The sequence below is a fragment of the Phalacrocorax aristotelis genome, chromosome 5 (assembly GCF_949628215.1).
Source record: "Phalacrocorax aristotelis chromosome 5, bGulAri2.1, whole genome shotgun sequence".
In the NCBI taxonomy this organism is placed as follows: Eukaryota; Metazoa; Chordata; class Aves; order Suliformes; family Phalacrocoracidae; genus Phalacrocorax; species Phalacrocorax aristotelis.
Genome location: NC_134280.1, coordinates 70,053,835 through 70,073,472, shown reverse-complemented (window position 1 = coordinate 70,073,472; position 19,638 = coordinate 70,053,835). Strand labels below are relative to the sequence as shown.

At 68.4% G+C, this 19,638-nt stretch overlaps 3 protein-coding genes across 3 annotated transcripts in view; all 3 read right to left on the bottom strand.

Annotated features, from left to right (window-relative positions):
- The window catches only part of GATD1 (glutamine amidotransferase class 1 domain containing 1), a 110,251-nt gene that overhangs the window by 70,390 nt on the left and 20,223 nt on the right, over positions 1–19,638 (bottom strand). The gene's annotated exons all lie outside the window — the stretch shown is intronic.
- LOC142057060 (scavenger receptor cysteine-rich type 1 protein M130-like) lies at positions 174–4,643 on the bottom strand. The gene is made up of 11 exons (XM_075092540.1): positions 4,190–4,643; positions 3,781–4,098; positions 3,401–3,706; positions 2,999–3,323; positions 2,128–2,876; positions 1,653–2,030; positions 1,427–1,570; positions 1,212–1,307; positions 907–990; positions 469–603; positions 174–289 (listed from the first exon to the last, which is right to left on the bottom strand). The coding sequence occupies exons 1-11, from the start codon at positions 4,641–4,643 to the stop codon at positions 174–176; spliced, it is 3,105 nt and encodes a 1,034-aa protein (XP_074948641.1).
- Positions 11,348–15,819, bottom strand: LOC142057059 (scavenger receptor cysteine-rich type 1 protein M130-like). Its single transcript, XM_075092539.1, has 10 exons — positions 15,366–15,819; positions 14,576–15,274; positions 14,178–14,498; positions 13,303–13,998; positions 12,828–13,205; positions 12,602–12,745; positions 12,387–12,482; positions 12,082–12,165; positions 11,643–11,777; positions 11,348–11,463 (listed from the first exon to the last, which is right to left on the bottom strand). The coding sequence occupies exons 1-10, from the start codon at positions 15,817–15,819 to the stop codon at positions 11,348–11,350; spliced, it is 3,123 nt and encodes a 1,040-aa protein (XP_074948640.1).

The window sequence follows — 19,638 nt, the reverse complement described above, 5'->3', positions numbered from 1 at the left end:
GTCGTCCCTGGTGGATGCTCGTGGGAGGGAGCCGGCGTCTGTTTTGCTGCTGGGCTGCGGTGCCGGTCAGGGAGAGGTGCCCCCTGTGTCCAGGGCCATCCCTCGTTGGGGACGGAGCCCCAGCACCGTGCACGCGTGTCCCCAGGGACTCCTGCGGGGTGGGGCGGGCATCCTCACAGCGATGTCCCCGGGGTGCCGATGCCAATGTCGTCATAGTCTGTGTCCCCCGGTGGCTGTGCCGGGGGCTCCCTTGTGTCTCGTGGGGGACTTGTGGGGAGGCAGCTCCCACCTTAGGGGAGAGCAAAGGCTGGTGCCTTAGGGGGGCTGCTTCGTGTCCCTCGTGCCAGGCGCGGGCTGGGGTCTTGCCCCAGCCCCCCTGGACTTGCTGCCTGCTCCCTGCCCGCCACCGCAGCCCGGCCCCGCCGCAGGTGGCTCTGCAGGGCACCGGGGGGCCGTGGCCCATCTTACCTGTGGGTGGGAGACGGCCCCAGCTGCTCTGCGCTCCCCCCTCGGAGACGTCCCCAGCGCCGGGAGCGGGGGGCTCTTGCGGCACGTCCGCGGCATCATCATAGCCGTCGTGGGGTCTGTGCTGGGCAGGGGAGTCTGGGACAGGCACGGGGGGACGGGGGTGAGGCGGAGGCCGTGGCAGGGGTCTGGCTGTGCCCCCCCCCTCCGGCCACGCCGCTGGGGCTGTGCTGGTGGCGCTGGGGCTGCAGGCTCTGAGCCAGAGCCGCCCCGGGGGTTAATCAGCAGGGAAAGGTGATGCTTTGCTGCACGCAAAGGAGAGCCAGAGCTGAGCTGGGCTTGCCCAGGAGAGGGGGGCCGTGTCCCCTCAGCTCCCCAGTGCCTGGCCGTGGCCCCTCTCCGCGGGGCTCCCCGCCATGCCTGTGCCTGCCCTGGCCCTACCTGGGGCTGCCTCGGGGTCTCTCTCCTCCATGCTGTCCCCGGTGTCATACGGCAGCTTCTTCCCCGAGCCCTCCGAGAGGGAGCCTGGTGGGGGAGGACGGAGTGTTGGGGGCGAGCGGAGCCGGCACCATGGGCAGCACGGCCCCTCGCCGCAGAGCGGGCCCGCAGTGGGACCGGGGGACACCCCCGTGCCTCGGGGCCGGGCCAGCGCTGCACTGCCAGGAGCCGGTGCTGCGGTGGGGCCGTGGGGCAGAGCCCCCACCGTCTGGGGAGAGCTGCCGGGCACGGCGGGGGGCTGCACCGACCTGAGCGACTGGGCACCTCCTGGTAGTCCGGCAGCACGGTGTAGTCCAGCTCCTCGTAGACGGCATCGGAGACAGCGTCCGCGGCTCTGCCGAGGCCTGAAATGTGGGGAGCGCTCACGCAGGGCGTGAGGACCGAGGGTGGCACCGGGGTCAGGCGCCGCCCGCCCATGGATCCACCCCACGGTGGAGGAGCCCCAGGACCCGCAAGCACTCACCTCGGCGCCCAGCACGGGCACGGTACGCCTGCACGGCCAGGGCGCCCAGGGCCAGGCACAGCAGCGTCCCCAGGAGCACACACAGCACCGTGGACACCGGCACGGTCCCCACCGCTGCCGCCAGGCTGCTGGTGCTGGGGAGAGCTGGGGGGAGACGGGGCGGGGGTGTGAGGAGGGGGACTGCGGCCAGCCCGGTGCGGGGGGCTGCCGGCACGGGCAGAGCTACCTGTGCAAGTGGCACCGTCGGGGCAGCGGCTCCCCGGGGCCGGGGTGGGCGTCCCGCTTGTGCTGTCCGTGTCCTTGTCACAAGTGATGTGGGCGCCCCTGCCGTCGCTGCAATTCTGCAGGTGCCAGGGTGCCGAGGGGCAGCGCCAGAGCGATGTGGCCCCCTCCTTGCAGCCCACCCAGGCCAGCCAGGCAAGGGCAAGGGCGGGGGTGTCCACCAGAGTCCCCGTCTCCCCGCAGCCCAGCTGCCGGCACACAACGGCCGCAGTAGCGGAGGTGGTGCCTTCGGCGCACACGCGGCCCCAGGTGTTGTTGTAGAACACCTCCAGGTGCCCGCTGCAGGGGCTGCTGCCGCCCACCAGCCGCAGGGAGAGGTGCTCTGCGAGGGGGTGTAGAGGGGGGTCATGGCACGGCTGGGCCAGGCACCCCCCGGGGTCTGGTCCCCCTGTCCCCGAGCTGGGGCGCACAGCACTGACCTGAGCAGACGGCTCCCGCCCCGCCACCGCGCTGGCAGCCGTGCTGTGCCGAGGCCGGGCAATCCCAGAGAGACGCCTCGTTGCCGGCGCAGGCAGCGGCGTGCGGCCACAGCGGCCCCGTGCCGGGACCGACGGGAGGCGATGCGGGTGCCTCCAGCGCGGTTCCGCAGCCCAGCTGGCGGCAGACGACGGTGGCGTCCGCCAGGTCCCAGCTTTCCTGGCAGACGGTGGCCCAGGTGCCGTTGGCGTAGACCTCCACCCGCCCGGCGCAGCGCCCGCGGCCGCCCGCCAGCCTCACGCGCCGGCTGCCTGCGGGGCACGCAGGGGAGCGGGCTGGGGCGGCCGCTGGCGGTGCCGGCACCCCCCAGCCCTTCCCGGGACACTCACCTGAGCAGACGACGACCACCTCGTCGGGGCTGCCGGTCGGCGTGGCGGCCGTGCGCGAGACGTTGCACTGGGCCAGGTTGTCCTCGGTGCCGGCACAGCGCAGCCCTTGCGGCCCTGCCGCGCCCGAGCCCGCCACGGCGTAGACCTTCTCCGGCGCGCCGCAGCCCAGCTGCCGGCACACCACGCTGGCACCGCGGGCATCCCAGAGCCCCGCCGGCATGCGGGCCCAGGCCCCGGGGCTTGCGGAGACCTCCAGCCGCCCGTCGCACCGGCTCTCCCCCTCCACCAGCCGCAGGGGCTCCACAGTGCCTGCAACGTCCCCGAGTGTGCCAAGGGGCCGCAGCAGCAGCACCGCCGGGGCCCTGACGGGGTGGCGGGACCCTGCTTCAGCCCTCCCCTCTCCCCAGAATGGCCCTGTGCCCTCCGCTCCCAGCTCTTAGGGGTCCCAAAAGGCCTGTGAGGGATTTTGTGGCGGGTGCCATACCGACCTGAGCAGTTGATGGTGGCGGCGAGGCCGGGGGGGCAGGTGGGCTCCCCCAGCACCGTGGTGGGGCACTCGCCTGGGTGCCGCTCGGTCCCGCTGCAGCGGAAGGTGTCCTGCCACAGCGGCCTGTCCCCGCTGCCGAGGGAGCCTCCCTGGGGCACGGCGGTGGCGGCGGCGGTGCCGCAGCCGAGGTGGTGGCAGAGGACGTGGGTGTCGGGCAGGTCCCAGCCGGTGGCGCAGACGGACCCCCACGTGCCCCCCACCTCCACCTCCACCCGGCCGGAGCAGCCCGAGCTGCTGTTCGCCAGACGGAAACGCGTGTAGGCTGCAGAAGACAGAGCGTTGTGGGGGGGCGTCGGTGCGGGGACACCCCCCAACACCCCCCGGCATCCCCCTGCTTACGGGAGCAGATGATGCTGGCGTGGCCGCTGCAGCCCTGTCCGTGGAGCGGCCGCCGGGCACAGGCGGCGAGGAAGGGCTCGGTGCCGGTGCACTCAAACCCCTCCTGCCAGAGCGACCCCGTTCCCTCCTGAAAGCGGCCGGTGCCGGGGACGGCCAGCACCGCGCCGCAGCCCAGCTCCCGGCAGACCACCTGGGCCGCCTTGATGTCCACGTGGTCCTCGCAGACGCTGCTCCACGTTCGGCCCTGCCGCACCTCCAGCCGCCCGGCACAGGCGCTGTCGCCGCCGACCAGCCGGGCAAACCCCGCTGGGAGAGACATGGGGGTCAATGGTCAGGGATGTGCCGGGATGGGTGTGCCACCCCAACTGCACGGCTCCTACTTTGGCAGGTGACGGCGACGTCGTAGTCGTGATTGACGCTGTAGGGTCCCCAGCCACGGCTGTCGCATTCCCAGATGGCCGTTTCGTTCCCACGGCAGTCGGTCCAGACCAGGCTGACGGGACCAGACCCTTGGCCGAAGTGTGTGCTGGCGACGTAGGCACCGGTGGCAGATCCACAGCCCAGCTGCTGGCACACCACCTCGGCATCTTCCATGTCCCAGTTGTGGTCCGCCACCGATCCCCATTGGCCCTGCAGCTTCACCTCCACCCTCCCGGCGCAGGGACCTCCGCCGCCCACTAGCCGCAGCTCCACCGCCTCTGCACGGGGGCACCAGCACGGCCTCAGCCCTGCCGGGGGATGCCCCAGCACACTGTGGTTGTCCGAGCACCGCCAGCACCCCCAGCTCACCTGCACAGGTCACCCCGATGTCCCACTCATGGCCGCAATAGTGCTGTCCCCAGCCAAAATGTAAACAGTCCTCCAGCTTCTCCTCACCGCCCCTGCACCAGGGCTGGAGCCAAATCCGGCCGGTGCCCTGCCCAAATGGGGCGTAGGGGGACGCCTTGGCCACCGCACCACAGCCCAGCTGCCGGCACACCACGGTGCCCCAGTCACCATGAGGAACATAGTCGTAGGTGCAGACGGAGCCCCACTCGCCATCGTGCTTGACCTCCACCCTCCCGGCGCAGCGCCCGCCGCCGCCCACCAGCCGCAGCTCCTCGGTGCCTGCGGTGAGGAGGGTGCCGAGGCCGGGCGAGGGCTGGGGGGTGGTGTGCGCCCCCACGGCTGCCCCCGTGCCTTGGAGCTCAGCCCGGCACAGCTGCACACACAAGAGCAGCCCCAACGCCCCGATGGGCACCATGCTGCCGTCCCGGACCCCCCGGCGCGGGGCGGCTCATATATAGGCAGCCCCGCAGCCGGGAGCCAATGGAGGCAGCAGCACCTTTTGAGACGTTATCAGGCGGGTTATCTCCCGGCTGGCGGGGCCCCGGCCTCCAATAACGTGCTCTGTGCCCAAATATGAGGCTCAGCTCCGCTTCTGGCGTCACACTCCTCCCCACGGAGGGTCGGCGCCCAGGTGCCCCCGAGGGGAGCCGGCCCCCCCGGCGAGGCACCTGCCACCGGCATGAGGCGCGGGGGCCCTTCCCACCCGTGTGCCCCCGTGGGGCTGTCCCTGCTGCCAGAGCCGCGGCAAGAGCCCAGTCCTGATGGCGACAGGGCTCACCCCAAAACTCCAGCAAAGGCTCCACGGGGCCGCCCTCGGCGCCGGCTCGGGGCAAAGGCCAAAGAGCCCGGCACGCCGGCACCCGTCCTTGGGGTGCCGCCCTCCCCGGGGGTGCCTGGAGACCCCAGCGGGGCACTGAGGCGAAAGCCGGCGCCAGGCTCAGCGCCGCAGCCGCAGGCGGCGCATCCCCGGCACCTCGCGCAGGCCGGCGGCACATGGCGGTGCTGCCCGCACTGCCTGCAGGTGTGCCCCCGCGCTCGCCTCGTGGCGCCGGCAGGAAGGAGGTGGTTTCCCCCAAAGCGGGGACCTGCCATCGGCATCGACCGCACGCGGCTCCCCGGCCACCTGCAGCGCTACCGACAACGCCGTGCTTTGGCGCGCCAGCACCTCCCGCGGTGACGCCGCTGAGGGGGCACAGAGCCGACCCGGTGCCGGGGGGAGGGGATCGCGCCCGGCTAAGCCGGGACCAAGCGCCCGCAAGAAGCGGCAGGCGCAGGGGCTGGCAGGGAGCCGGAGCGGCCGCGAGGGCTCGGCCGCGTGCGAGGATGAGGAGGGGGCCGAGCCTCGCACGGGCGCGGGCCCTGGCGGGCTCTGCCAGGGCTGAGCGGCGCTGGCGGCCGCGGCCCGGCCGGCGGTGGGACACGGAGCAGGGCGAGGAGGAGGCGTCGTGGCAGGCGGCTGTGCATGGAAAGGCTGCAGATGTGCAACCCCGGGCAAAGCCGCCCAAAGGCGCGGTGACGGCCCCGAGTCATGGCGGCGGCGGGAGGGCCCAGCGAGCTGCCGGAGGCCGGCGCGGCGGCAGCCGGAGACGCAGGCGGCCGCGGGGGCCGCGCGCGGTGGCGGCCGTTGGCGGCATGGCGGGCACGCGGGGGGAACGGCCTCCTCCCTGCGGGGGCTGCGGGGGCACGCCTGCAGGCAGCGTGGGCGGCAGCGCCACGTGCCGCCAGCCTCCGCGAGGGGCCGGGGACCCGCCACCTGCCAAGGGCCCCGTCCCACCCCGGGAGGGCTCGTGGGGCCGACCCCGACGTCGGCGTCACCCGCGACGTTCATGTCCCAACCAAGGAGGGTCGGCAACTGCTGCCGCCGCCGCCGCCGCCTTGGGCTGTACGTACACATGGCCTGGGGAGGCCCTGAGCGGTGAAACAAATGTGCCGTTGGTGTGTCGGGAGCGCGGTCGGGCTGGTTAGGGGCTCCTTGGGAGTGCGGCTGTGCTTGGGGCTGACTCTGCTTCTCGTCGGCGCAGAGTACAAGCAGAAATAGAGAAAGCACGTGGTCCAGGAGTTCCCCCGGTACCAAGAAGTGGACTCCTCTCTCGGGGAGAACCTGTCCATCAGCAGCCCCTGCACCCGCCTGACCATCGTCAGGAAGGCTCGGAGCAAGCTGGGAGGTGAGCATGAAGCTGTAGGTGGTGTAAATAAGTCAAGGGTTAAACCTGCAGCGTGAGCCGTTATTAACCTAAACCCACATCCTGAGAAAGAGAAACAACTCAGGGAGGCAGCTCGTGAAAGGAATTCAAGGGTCACGGGCTGAGAAACTTCAAGGACCGACAAGAGAAGGAACCATCGTCCCGCAAGGAAGCTGGAGGGATGCCACAGCCATGAAACGATGAAAGCAGTGAGAGTGACAGGAGCTGGGGGAAAAGGCATTCCGGCGGGGGGAGATTGCGCTCATCGGCTCCTCCGAGGGATGAAAGAACTACGTCCGCCCCCCTCCCCCCCACCGCCTCTTGGTCATGCGCAGTGAAGTAGGATCACACTGTAATTTTAAATCTAAGCCGAGGAGATGGAGACCAACGGCAGAAGAGGGTGCTCAGCCCGGTCAATGGTTATGTATTAGAGAGGGTGGTGTGTTAACTGTCACGTGTAAATGTCACAGATGGCCTCCCGTAGGTGTGCGTGCCGGGAGGAGAGGTCCCCCACGCACCCGGCGCCGAGTAGCGTCATGCCGGCTCTTTAATACAGCCGGTGGTCAGGAGCTTTATCCCTGGGTTTCAGGGGCAATTTGGGGACCCTGGTGGGACTCTGCTTCTGAGGCTGCTGGGAGCTACAGGACCTAGAGGTCTGCGGCGCCACCGAGGGCTTTTTGGGGAGATCCTCTGATCCCCTGACCCGGTGAGTTTGAAGGAAGAGCCCTGGCATTTATTAAGGCGTTACTTTGGGGCTGGAGGGTTCGAGTCCCACCTGGGACCGGTCGGTGAGTCGCAGCCTTAAAAAGGGTCCGGTTTGGCGTCCCGGCAGGGTATCGGAATTAAGCGCTGGCTGGCGTGAGTGCCTCACGTGCCAGCCAAAGGTCTTCCCTGCCGAGGGAAGGCTTGTGTGCACGCTGTTACGGGACGGCCGGAGTGCCAGCCGTAAGGGTAAGGGAAGGCTTGTTGGCACAAAGTGCCAGCGTAAGGGCTTGTCTGCACCCAGCGACAGCCATACGGGGTGGGGGGGTGGGGGGTGCGCGCGCGAGCTGAGCGTGCTGTGGTTTGTGCTTTGTGGCGATCGGTCGATCGAGGGGGTTACCAATCAAATCAATATCAAAACTAGAGGAGCGGCATGTTCAGCGTTAAATGCCTGCAGAGGTAAACTGAGTAAAGAGAATATGGGTATTACTGGGGCCGGAGGGAAAAAGGAGGTAAGGCCTTTCTTCCAGCCAAGCGCGTGTGGAATGGGACGTGCAGTTTTGTGCTCACAAACGTTTATAGGTTCCCGACTGCCCGACGCCTCTGTTGGGAAGAGATGTACTTAGCAAACGAAACGCCCAAACTGTTTTTGAGCAAGGCAATGTGGAGGTGCAGATAGCGGAGGAAAAAGCCCTGGAAGCGCAAGTGTTTGTGTTACAGGAAGAAGTGCAAGAGACTCCGGTACATGAAATAACTCCGGCAGACACACGGAGTGCGGGAACCCCCCTGGCCGGGGCCTCCGGGATCCCAGGACGACCTGGCGCTGCTGAGCCCGTAAGCATCACATTGAACCCTAGAGCGCAGCCGGTAAGACGAAAACAACGTCCTACTAAACTAGAAGGGAGAAAGGGTTTAGAACCCCTAATAGGGAAGTGGGGTTAAACTGCTGAAGGCAGAGAAGGGCAGGGAAGGATGGTGGATGAGAGGAGACGATCGAGTAGGAGCACCTTCAAGCGTGAAGAGAGAGGTGATGGCCAAAGAACATCGAGGGACACGTTAGCGGGTGGAAGCTCTTCTGGACAATGCTAAGGTCCACACTTGAAGTGCAGGGATGGGAAATAGAGCTAAGGGTAGTACCAAGAGGTGTGCAATCTGCCAGCAAAGCAGTCCTTGAAGCCAAGCTAGTCGTCCACTTGGGAAAACCAAGAGAGGAAATACTCCTGGCGGTGGCTGGCAAAGAGGCTTTTGAGAAGTCCCCAGGCAGAATGGGTATCGGTGTTTATTGGTAGGGGTGGGAACGTTTTGTGGATGGGCAGAGAAGCCTTTCCCTGTCGCACCAATCGGGCTAGAGAAGTAGGTGAAGGCTTATTGCTAGAAATAATCCCCCGTTCTGGGATTCCGATGGGAACGTCCTCCGAGTGAGGAGCCCACCTTGTGACGAAACACCTTCAGTCGCCTGTAAGAACATGAGCAATACAGTGGGCTTTACGTCCGCTGCGGAGGCCGCAGTCTCGTGGGAAAGCGGGAAGAATGACTCAAACAACGGAAAGGCGGCAAAGGGAATAAAGTCTGTCAGGAGGCACAGTTAAAATGGGCAGCTGCTCTCCCGTTAGCGTTGCTGAGGGCAAGGACGGCACCGAGGTGCAGAGGAGAGTCAGGCCTTTTGAAACGGTATGTGGGAGGCCTGCTGAAAGCATAAATCATCAGCCAGGGTCTCTAGCATGACTAGGGACACAGTATCCTAAAGAAGACGTGATTCCTCTCAGGAAGGCGTTGTCTTCTCTTAACAGGTATCTACAGCTGAGAACACCTTTAGGCTTGGATACTGCCTAAGGTATGCAGGAATTGCAGGCAGGAGAGGGGCTCTGTCTAAGGACTTGGAAGGACCAGCCTCTGCAAGAACATTGGAAAGGACCCTCTCAAGTCCTCCTGACTACATGTACGGCCGTCCGGCTTGACGGAGTAGGGCCGTGGATCCGTCACACAGGCATTAAGAAAGGACTCCCTGTTGGGATAAGTGGGCTGTGGGGAAAGGGAACGAAAGGCCTTTGTGGCTGAGAGTTAAAAGGGACAATTTGTGGATTGTACCTGGGGTCAGGGCATCGCTCATGCGGATTTCGATTGCACACAAGGCATAGCCCTATGTGGAGTTACGGCAATTCTGTTTATGGCTTTGATGAAGGTCTAAATAGTGTGAAATTTCTAAATGCAAATATCTACTCTCCAAAATTCTCATGACTGTCATGACAGTAGCAGAAAGGGGAGGATTAGAGGACAATTTGTTCTTCAAACTAGCTCAGGGTTTTGCAAGGTTACAAAACATCTCAAGTATTACTGCTCGTCTACCCCTCCCGCATTCAAGTAGCAAGTCAATAGAAGGGGGCATTTTGACTCTGCAGGAGGTGCCTTTAGTAAATGCCCGTCTCCTACAATCAACCTGATCTTCGTCTCGTTTTCCCGATGGAACCACAATCCAGTGGGAAGTGGCTAAATACTGCACTGGGAATGCCCTTGCTGCCGGCACAGGACACTGTCCTTTGCCATTCCGAACCGTCGGATACTTCAGGGGCGTTGACACGGTGCCCGCTGCGGAAAAGAACCGCGTTACCCCTCAGTTACGGGGAAAACTCAACAGGGAGGTAAAGGTAGGCCCGTGGCACGGCCCATCAACAGCGGCGGAGGCGGGATGGGCGACGGGCTCCATGTCAGCCCCCGCGATAATGGCTTGGGAGAGCCCAGCGTTGCTCAGAGCAAACCGACCGTGGCGGGTGGGTAGTTTGGGTAACGCCACGGCACGAGGTTTGCGTGTGGCGAATAGGCAGGTGCAAGCAACCAGTGAAATGAGCGCACCACATGGTTTGGCCTTTGGTCTGTTATTGGCCGAGGAAAGGGGCCTACGTGGATGTTTGGAACTGGATAAGGAGCGTTGCGGTATTCACATTCCCAGTGTGACGGAAGATCTAAATAAACAGCTTCGCCAAATCTAAGAGTGGTTACTGTGAGTGTGCCGCTAGTCGTTGTAACGCTGACTGAGTGCACGAAGCAGGGCTGCTGAGGCCCGCCTGTGTCGGAAACGTAACGGTAGATTAGGTGCGATGGTTATGTATTAGAGAGAGCGGTGTGTTAACCGTCACGTATGAACGTCACCACTGGACGCCAGTAGGTGCGCGTGCCGGGAGGAGAGATCCCCCGTGCACCCGGCGCCGAAGAGAGTCCTGCCGCCCGGCGTGAAGGAGTTCTATTCTCGGCTGGACAACCCCAGCAGTAACGCTCGTGATCCTTTGCATCCCCCAAGGCGCGGAGGTCCCAGCCGCGGAGACCCGCCGCGAGCTGGTGGCGAGCCCTGCTTGGGCGCAGGTTGTGTGCCGGCGTCGAAGCCGGGAGCTCCCAGGTGCGGTGAGGAGTGCCCGTGCCCGCCGGGCTCTGTCCCCCTGCAGCTCCGGTGCCTCTGGAGCCAGCGCACGTCCCCGTCCCCTCGCAGAGCGGCGGCAGGAGGAGCTGCACCCCCCCATCTACCTGCTGTGCCAGGCGCTGCGGCACCCGGGCAGCCGCCTGCGGGTGCTCCGGTAAGAGACGGGCGCTGGGCGCTGAGCCAAAGGCAGGCGCTTCCGCCTTTACGAGAGGTCCTTGCCAGAAGCGGAGGCATTTCTAGCCCAGGGCTCGGTGCTGCTGAAGGCGGGAGGAAGCCGCCCTGGCTCTGGCTGTGCCCCATGCGTGGGGGGAGAGGGGAGGAGGTCCTGCCTGCATGTGCTGGGGGTCGGGGCAGAGCCGGGCCGGCCCTTCCCGCTCCCAGTGCCCCACGCGTGTCGCCGGGAACAGTGGTGTGGCTGTTGGCCGGTGGCAAATGAAGGCCCTGGGGCCAGTGCCAGGAATCCCGCTGTGCCCTTCCCCGTGCTCCCCCCGTCCCCGCCGTGGCCACCAAATGTGTCTGTGGGTGAGGGTCCCGCCCCGCGGGGTGGCTCATGTACCCGGGAGTGAGGTGCCAGCCCTGCAAGTGAGCCTGCAGCCAGTTTTGGGTTTTATAGAAAAACACAGAAATTCAGAGTGAAATAAAAAAAGAAGAAGTCCCTGGTGGATGCTCGTGGGAGGGAGCCGGCGTCTGTTTTGCTGCTGGGCTGCGGTGCCGGTCAGGGAGAGGTGCCCCCTGTGTCCAGGGCCATCCCTCGTTGGGGACGGAGCCCCAGCACCGTGCACGCGTGTCCCCAGGGACTCCTGCGGGGTGGGGCGGGCATCCTCACAGCGATGTCCCCGGGGTGCCGATGCCAACGTCGTCATAGTCTGTGTCCCCCGGTGGCTGTGCCGGGGGCTCCCTTGTGTCTCGTGGGGGACTTGTGGGGAGGCAGCTCCCACCTTAGGGGAGAGCAAAGGCTGGTGCCTTAGGGGGGCTGCTTCGTGTCCCTCATGCCAGGCGCGGGCTGGGGTCTTGCCCCAGCCCCCCTGGACTTGCTGCCTGCTCCCTGCCCGCCACCGCAGCCCGGCCCCGCCGCAGGTGGCTCTGCAGGGCACCGGGGGGCCGTGGCCCCTCTTACCTGTGGGTGGGAGACGGCCCCAGCTGCTCTGCGCTCCCCCCTCGGAGACGTCCCCAGCGCCGGGAGCGGGGGGCTCTTGCGGCACGTCCGCGGCATCATCATAGCCGTCGTGGGGTCTGTGCTGGGCAGGGGAGTCTGGGACGGGCACGGGGGGACGGGGGTGAGGCGGAGGCCGTGGCAGGGGTCTGGCTGTGCCCCCCCCCCTCCGGCCACGCCGCTGGGGCTGTGCTGGTGGCGCTGGGGCTGCAGGCTCTGAGCCAGAGCCGCCCCGGGGGTTAATCAGCAGGGAAAGGTGATGCTTTGCTGCACGCAAAGGAGAGCCAGAGCTGAGCTGGGCTTGCCCAGGAGAGGGGGGCCGTGTCCCCTCAGCTCCCCAGTGCCTGGCCGTGGCCCCTCTCCGCGGGGCTCCCCGCCAAGCCTGTGCCTGCCCTGGCCCTACCTGGGGCTGCCTCGGGGTCTCTCTCCTCCATGCTGTCCCCGGTGTCATACGGCAGCTTCTTCCCCGAGCCCTCCGAGAGGGAGCCTGGTGGGGGAGGACGGAGTGTTGGGGGCGAGCGGAGCCGGCACCATGGGCAGCACGGCCCCTCGCCGCAGAGCGGGCCCGCAGTGGGACCGGGGGACACCCCCGTGCCTCGGGGCCGGGCCAGCGCTGCACTGCCAGGAGCCGGTGCTGCGGTGGGGCCGTGGGGCAGAGCCCCCACCGTCTGGGGAGAGCTGCCGGGCACGGCGGGGGGCTGCACCGACCTGAGCGACTGGGCACCTCCTGGTAGTCCGGCAGCACGGTGTAGTCCAGCTCCTCGTAGACGGCATCGGAGACAGCGTCCGCGGCTCTGCCGAGGCCTGAAATGTGGGGAGCGCTCACGCAGGGCGTGAGGACCGAGGGTGGCACCGGGGTCAGGCGCCGCCCGCCCATGGATCCACCCCACGGTGGAGGAGCCCCAGGACCCGCAAGCACTCACCTCGGCGCCCAGCACGGGCACGGTACGCCTGCACGGCCAGGGCGCCCAGGGCCAGGCACAGCAGCGTCCCCAGGAGCACACACAGCACCGTGGACACCGGCACGGTCCCCACCGCTGCCGCCGGGCTGCTGGTGCTGGGGAGAGCTGGGGGGAGACGGGGCGGGGGTGTGAGGAGGGGGACTGCGGCCAGCCCGGTGCGGGGGGCTGCCGGCACGGGCAGAGCTACCTGTGCAAGTGGCACCGTCGGGGCAGCGGCTCCCCGGGGCCGGGGTGGGCGTCCCGCTTGTGCTGTCCGTGTCCTTGTCACAAGTGATGTGGGCGCCCCTGCCGTCGCTGCAATTCTGCAGGTGCCAGGGTGCCGAGGGGCAGCGCCAGAGCGATGTGGCCCCCTCCTTGCAGCCCACCCAGGCCAGCCAGGCAAGGGCAAGGGCGGGGGTGTCCACCAGAGTCCCCGTCTCCCCGCAGCCCAGCTGCCGGCACACAACGGCCGCAGTAGCGGAGGTGGTGCCTTCGGCGCACACGCGGCCCCAGGTGTTGTTGTAGAACACCTCCAGGTGCCCGCTGCAGGGGCTGCTGCCGCCCACCAGCCGCAGGGAGAGGTGCTCTGCGAGGGGGTGTAGAGGGGGGTCATGGCACGGCTGGGCCAGGCACCCCCCGGGGTCTGGTCCCCCTGTCCCCGAGCTGGGGCGCACAGCACTGACCTGAGCAGACGGCTCCCGCCCCGCCACCGCGCTGGCAGCCGTGCTGTGCCGAGGCCGGGCAATCCCAGAGAGACGCCTCGTTGCCGGCGCAGGCAGCGGCGTGCGGCCACAGCGGCCCCGTGCCGGGACCGACGGGAGGCGATGCGGGTGCCTCCAGCGCGGTTCCGCAGCCCAGCTGGCGGCAGACGACGGTGGCGTCCGCCAGGTCCCAGCTTTCCTGGCAGACGGTGGCCCAGGTGCCGTTGGCGTAGACCTCCACCCGCCCGGCGCAGCGCCCGCGGCCGCCCGCCAGCCTCACGCGCCGGCTGCCTGCGGGGCACGCAGGGGAGCGGGCTGGGGCGGCCGCTGGCGGTGCCGGCACCCCCCAGCCCTTCCCGGGACACTCACCTGAGCAGACGACGACCACCTCGTCGGGGCTGCCGGTCGGCGTGGCGGCCGTGTGCGAGACGTTGCACTGGGCCAGGTTGTCCTCGGTGCCGGCACAGCGCAGCCCTTGCGGCCCTGCCGCGCCCGAGCCCGCCACGGCGTAGACCTTCTCCGGCGCGCCGCAGCCCAGCTGCTGGCACACCACGCTGGCACCGCGGGCATCCCAGAGCCCCGCCGGCATGCGGGCCCAGGCCCCGGGGCTTGCGGAGACCTCCAGCCGCCCGTCGCACCGGCTCTCCCCCTCCACCAGCCGCAGGGGCTCCACAGTGCCTGCAACGTCCCCGAGTGTGCCGAGGGGCCGCAGCAGCAGCACCGCCGGGGCCCTGACGGGGTGGCGGGACCCTGCTTCAGCCCTCCCCTCTCCCCAGAATGGCCCTGTGCCCTCCGCTCCCAGCTCTTAGGGGTCCCAAAAGGCCTGTGAGGGATTTTGCGGCGGGTGCCATACCGACCTGAGCAGTTGATGGTGGCGGCGAGGCCGGGGGGGCAGGTGGGCTCCCCCAGCACCGTGGTGGGGCACTCGCCTGGGTGCCGCTCGGTCCCGCTGCAGCGGAAGGTGTCCTGCCACAGCGGCCTGTCCCCGCTGCCGAGGGAGCCTCCCTGGGGCACGGCGGTGGCGGCGGCGGTGCCGCAGCCGAGGTGGTGGCAGAGGACGTGGGTGTCGGGCAGGTCCCAGCCGGTGGCGCAGACGGACCCCCACGTGCCCCCCACCTCCACCTCCACCCGGCCGGAGCAGCCCGAGCTGCTGTTCGCCAGACGGAAACGCGTGTAGGCTGCAGAAGACAGAGCGTTGTGGGGGGGCGACGGTGCGGGGACACCCCCCAACACCCCCCGGCATCCCCCTGCTTACGGGAGCAGATGATGCTGGCGTGGCCGCTGCAGCCCTGTCCGTGGAGCGGCCGCCGGGCACAGGCGGCGAGGAAGGGCTCGGTGCCGGTGCACTCAAACCCCTCCTGCCAGAGCGACCCCGTTCCCTCCTGAAAGCGGCCGGTGCCGGGGACGGCCAGCACCGCGCCGCAGCCCAGCTCCCGGCAGACCACCTGGGCCGCCTTGATGTCCACGTGGTCCTCGCAGACGCTGCTCCACGTTCGGCCCTGCCGCACCTCCAGCCGCCCGGCACAGGCGCTGTCGCCGCCGACCAGCCGGGCAAACCCCGCTGGGAGAGACATGGGGGTCAATGGTGAGGGATGTGCCGGGATGGGTGTGCCCCCCCGCACCGCACGGCTCCTACTTTGGCAGGTGACGGCAACATCGTAGTTGTGAAAGAGTCTGTAGGGTCCCCAGCCACGGCTGTCGCATTCCCAGATGGCCGTTTCGTTCCCACGGCAGTCGGTCCAGACCAGGCTGACGGGACCAGACCCTTGGCCGAAGTGTGTGCTGGCGACGTAGGCACCGGTGGCAGATCCACAGCCCAGCTGATGGCACACCACCTCGGCATCTTCCATGTCCCAGTTGTGGTCCAACACCGATCCCCATTGGCCCCGCAGCTTCACCTCCACCCTCCCGGCGCAGGGACCTCCGCCGCCCACCAGCCGCAGCTCCACCGCCTCTGCACGGGGGCACCAGCACGGCCTCAGCCCTGCCGGGGGATGCCCCAGCACACTGTGGTTGTCCCAGCACCGCCAGCACCCCCAGCTCACCTGCACAGGTCACCCCGATGTCCCACTCATGGCCGCAATAGTGCTGTCCCCAGCCAAAATGTAAACAGTCCTCCAGCTTCTCCTCACCGCCCCTGCACCAGGGCTGGAGCCAAATCCGGCCGGTGCCCTGCCCAAATGGGGCGTAGGGGGACGCCTTGGCCACCGCACCACAGCCCAGCTGCCGGCACACCACGGTGCCCCAGTCACCATGAGGAATATGGTCGTAGGTGCAGACGGAGCCCCACTCGCCATCGTGCTTGACCTCCACCCTCCCGGCGCAGCGCCCGCCGCCGCCCACCAGCCGCAGCTCCTCGGTGCCTGCGGTGAGGAGGGTGCCGAGGCCGGGCGAAGGCTGGGGGGTGGTGTGTGCCCCCACGGCTGCCCCCGTGCCTTGGAGCTCAGCCCGGCACAGCTGCACGCACAAGAGCAGCCCCAACGCCCCGATGGGCACCATGCTGCCGTCCCGGACCCCCCGGCGTGGGGCGGCTCATATATAGGCAGCCCCGCAGCCGGGAGCCAATGGAGGCAGCAGCACCTTTTGAGACGTTATCAGGCGGGTTATCTCCCGGCTGGCGGGGCCCCGGCCTCCAATAACGTGCTCTGTGCCCAAATATGAGGCTCAGCTCCGCTTCTGGCGTCACACTCCTCCCCACGGAGGGTCGGCGCCCAGGTGCCCCCGAGGGGAGCCGGCCCCCCCGGCGAGGCACCTGCCACCGGCATGAGGCGCGGGGGCCCTTCCCACCCGTGTGCCCCCGTGGGGCTGTCCCTGCTGCCAGAGCCGCGGCAAGAGCCCAGTCCTGATGGCGACAGGGCTCACCCCAAAACTCCAGCAAAGGCTCCACGGGGCCGCCCTCGGCGCCGGCTCGGGGCAAAGGCCAAAGAGCCCGGCACGCCGGCACCCGTCCTTGGGGTGCCGCCCTCCCCGGGGGTGCCTGGAGACCCCAGCGGGGCACTGAGGCGAAAGCCGGCGCCAGGCTCAGCGCCGCAGCCGCAGGCGGCGCATCCCCGGCACCTCGCGCAGGCCGGCGGCACATGGCGGTGCTGCCCGCACTGCCTGCAGGTGTGCCCCCGCGCTCGCCTCGCGGCGCCGGCAGGAAGGAGGCGGTTTCCCCCAAAGCGGGGACCTGCCATCGGCATCGACCGCACGCGGCTCCCCGGCCACCTGCAGCGCTACCGACAACGCCGTGCTTTGGCGCGCCAGCACCTCCCGCGGTGACGCCGCTGAGGGGGCACAGAGCCGACCCGGTGCCGGGGGGAGGGGATCGCGCCCGGCTAAGCCGGGACCAAGCGCCCGCAAGAAGCGGCAGGCGCAGGGGCTGGCAGGGAGCCGGAGCGGCCGCGAGGGCTCGGCCGCGTGCGAGGATGAGGAGGGGGCCGAGCCTCGCACGGGCGCGGGCCCTGGCGGGCTCTGCCAGGGCTGAGCGGCGCTGGCGGCCGCGGCCCGGCCGGCGGTGGGACACGGAGCAGGGCGAGGAGGAGGCGTCGTGGCAGGCGGCTGTGCATGGAAAGGCTGCAGATGTGCAACCCCGGGCAAAGCCGCCCAAAGGCGCGGTGACGGCCCCGAGTCGTGGCGGCGGCGGGAGGGCCCAGCGAGCTGCCGGAGGCCGGCGCGGCGGCAGCCGGAGACGCAGGCGGCCGCGGGGGCCGCGCGCGGTGGCGGCCGTTGGCGGCATGGCGGGCGCGCGGGGGGAACGGCCTCCTCCCTGCGGGGGCTGCGGGGGCACGCCTGCAGGCAGCGTGGGCGGCAGCGCCACGTGCCGCCAGCCTCCGCGAGGGGCCGGGGACCCGCCACCTGCCAAGGGCCCCGTCCCACCCCGGGAGGGCTCGTGGGGCCGACCCCGACGTCGGCGTCACCCGCGACGTTCATGTCCCAACCAAGGAGGGTCGGCAACTGCTGCCGCCGCCGCCGCCGCCGCCTTGGGCTGTACGTACACATGGCCTGGGGAGGCCCTGAGCGGTGAAACAAGTGTCCCGTTGGTGTGTCGGGAGCGCGGTCGGGCTGGTTAGGGGCTCCTTGGGAGTGCGGCTGTGCTTGGGGCTGACTCTGCTTCTCGTCGGCGCAGAGTACAAGCAGAAATAGAGAAAGCACGTGGTCCAGGAGTTCCCCCGGTACCAAGAAGTGGACTCCTCTCTCGGGGAGAACCTGTCCATCAGCAGCCCCTGCACCCGCCTGACCATCGTCAGGAAGGCTCGGAGCAAGCTGGGAGGTGAGCATGAAGCTGTAGGTGGTGTAAATAAGTCAAGGGTTAAACCTGCAGCGTGAGCCGTTATTAACCTAAACCCACATCCTGAGAAAGAGAAACGACTCAGGGAGGCAGCTCGTGAAAGGAATTCAAGGGTCACGGGCTGAGAAACTTCAAGGACCGACAAGAGAAGGAACCATCGTCCCGCAAGGAAGCTGGAGGGATGCCACAGCCATGAAACGATGAAAGCAGTGAGAGTGACAGGAGCTGGGGGAAAAGGCATTCCGGCGGGGGGGAGATTGCGCTCATCGGCTCCTCCGAGGGATGAAAGAACTACGTCCGCCCCCCTCCCCCCCACCGCCTCTTGGTCATGCGCAGTGAAGTAGGATCACACTGTAATTTTAAATCTAAGCCGAGGAGATGGAGACCAACGGCAGAAGAGGGTGCTCAGCCCGGTCAATGGTTATGTATTAGAGAGGGTGGTGTGTTAACTGTCACGTGTAAATGTCACAGATGGCCTCCCATAGGTGTGCGTGCCGGGAGGAGAGGTCCCCCACGCACCCGGCGCCGAGTAGCGTCATGCCGGCTCTTTACCACAGTGCCTGGGGACACGTGGAGCCTCTGTCCCCCTCCGCATGTGGTGCTGGGGCTGAAGACACGTCCCTGTGCTCGCGGGGATTCTTCCAGCTTCAAAGTGCTGCCAAACATCAACTCCGCAGGGGATGGCCTTAATCCCCACCCCAGGAGGAAAGGCTGTGCCCTGCTGCCTGCTGGGCGGTGCTGGGAGCTGACAGCTCTTCTCTGGGAGCAGGGGGAGGCCAGCAGTGAGCGGGGACAGCAAGAGGAGCGAGCCCTGAGATTTCCTGAAGCTGACACACTCAGAGGCTTCAGTTTCTTCTCCCTGTCTTTGTACATACAGGGAGTTTACATACAGTCCAAGGGGCCGTGGCAGCCCGGGTCCCACACTCCCCAAGTCAGGACATGAGGATCGGGGGTGACGATGACATCGGGGTCGGCCCCACGAGCCGTCCCGGGGTGGGACGGGGCCCTTGGCAGGTGGCGGGTCCCCGGCCCCTCGCGGAGGCTGGCGGCACGTGGCGCTGCCGCCCACGCTGCCTGCAGGCGTGCCCCCGCAGCCCCCGCAGGGAGGAGGCCGTTCCCCCCGCGCGCCCGCCATGCCGCCAACGGCCGCCACCGCGCGTGGCCCCCACGGCCGCCTGCGTCTCTGGCTGCCGCCGCACCGGCCTCCGGCAGCTCGCTGGGCCCTCCCGCCGCCGCCCACGACTCGGGGCCGTCACCGCGCCTTTGGGCGGCTTTGCCCGGGGTTGCACATCTGCAGCCTTTCCATGCACAGCCGCCTGCCACGACGCCTCCTCCTCGCCCTGCTCCGTGTCCCACCGCCGGCCGGGCCGCGGCCGCCAGCGCCGCTCAGCCCTGGCAGAGCCCGCCAGGGCCCGCGCCCGTGCGAGGCTCGGCCCCCTCCTCATCCTCGCACGCGGCCGAGCCCTCGCGGCCGCTCCGGCTCCCTGCCAGCCCCTGCGCCCGACGCTTCTTGCGGGCGCTTGGTCCCGGCTTAGCCGGGCGCGATCCCCCTCCCCCCGGCACCGGGTCGGCTCTGTGCCCCCTCAGCGGCGTCACCGCGGGAGGTGCTGGCGCGCCAAAGCACGGCGTTGTCGGTAGCGCTGCAGGTGGCCGGGGAGCCGCGTGCAGTCGATGCCGATGGCAGGTCCCCGCTTTGGGGGAAAACCGCCTCCTTCCTGCCGGCGCCGCGAGGCGAGCGCGGGGGCACACCTGCAGGCAGTGCGGGCAGCACCGCCATGTGCCGCCGGCCTGCGCGAGGTGCCGGGGATGCGCCGCCTGCGGCTGCGGCGCTGAGCCTGGCGCCGGCTTTCGCCTCAGTGCCCCGCTGGGGTCTCCAGGCACCCCCGGGGAGGGCGGCACCCCAAGGACGGGTGCCGGCGTGCCGGGCTCTTTGGCCTTTGCCCCGAGCCGGTGCCGAGGGCGGCCCCGTGGAGCCTTTGCTGGAGTTTTGGGGTGAGCCCTGTCGCCATCAGGACTGGGCTCTTGCCACGGCTCTGGCAGCAGGGACA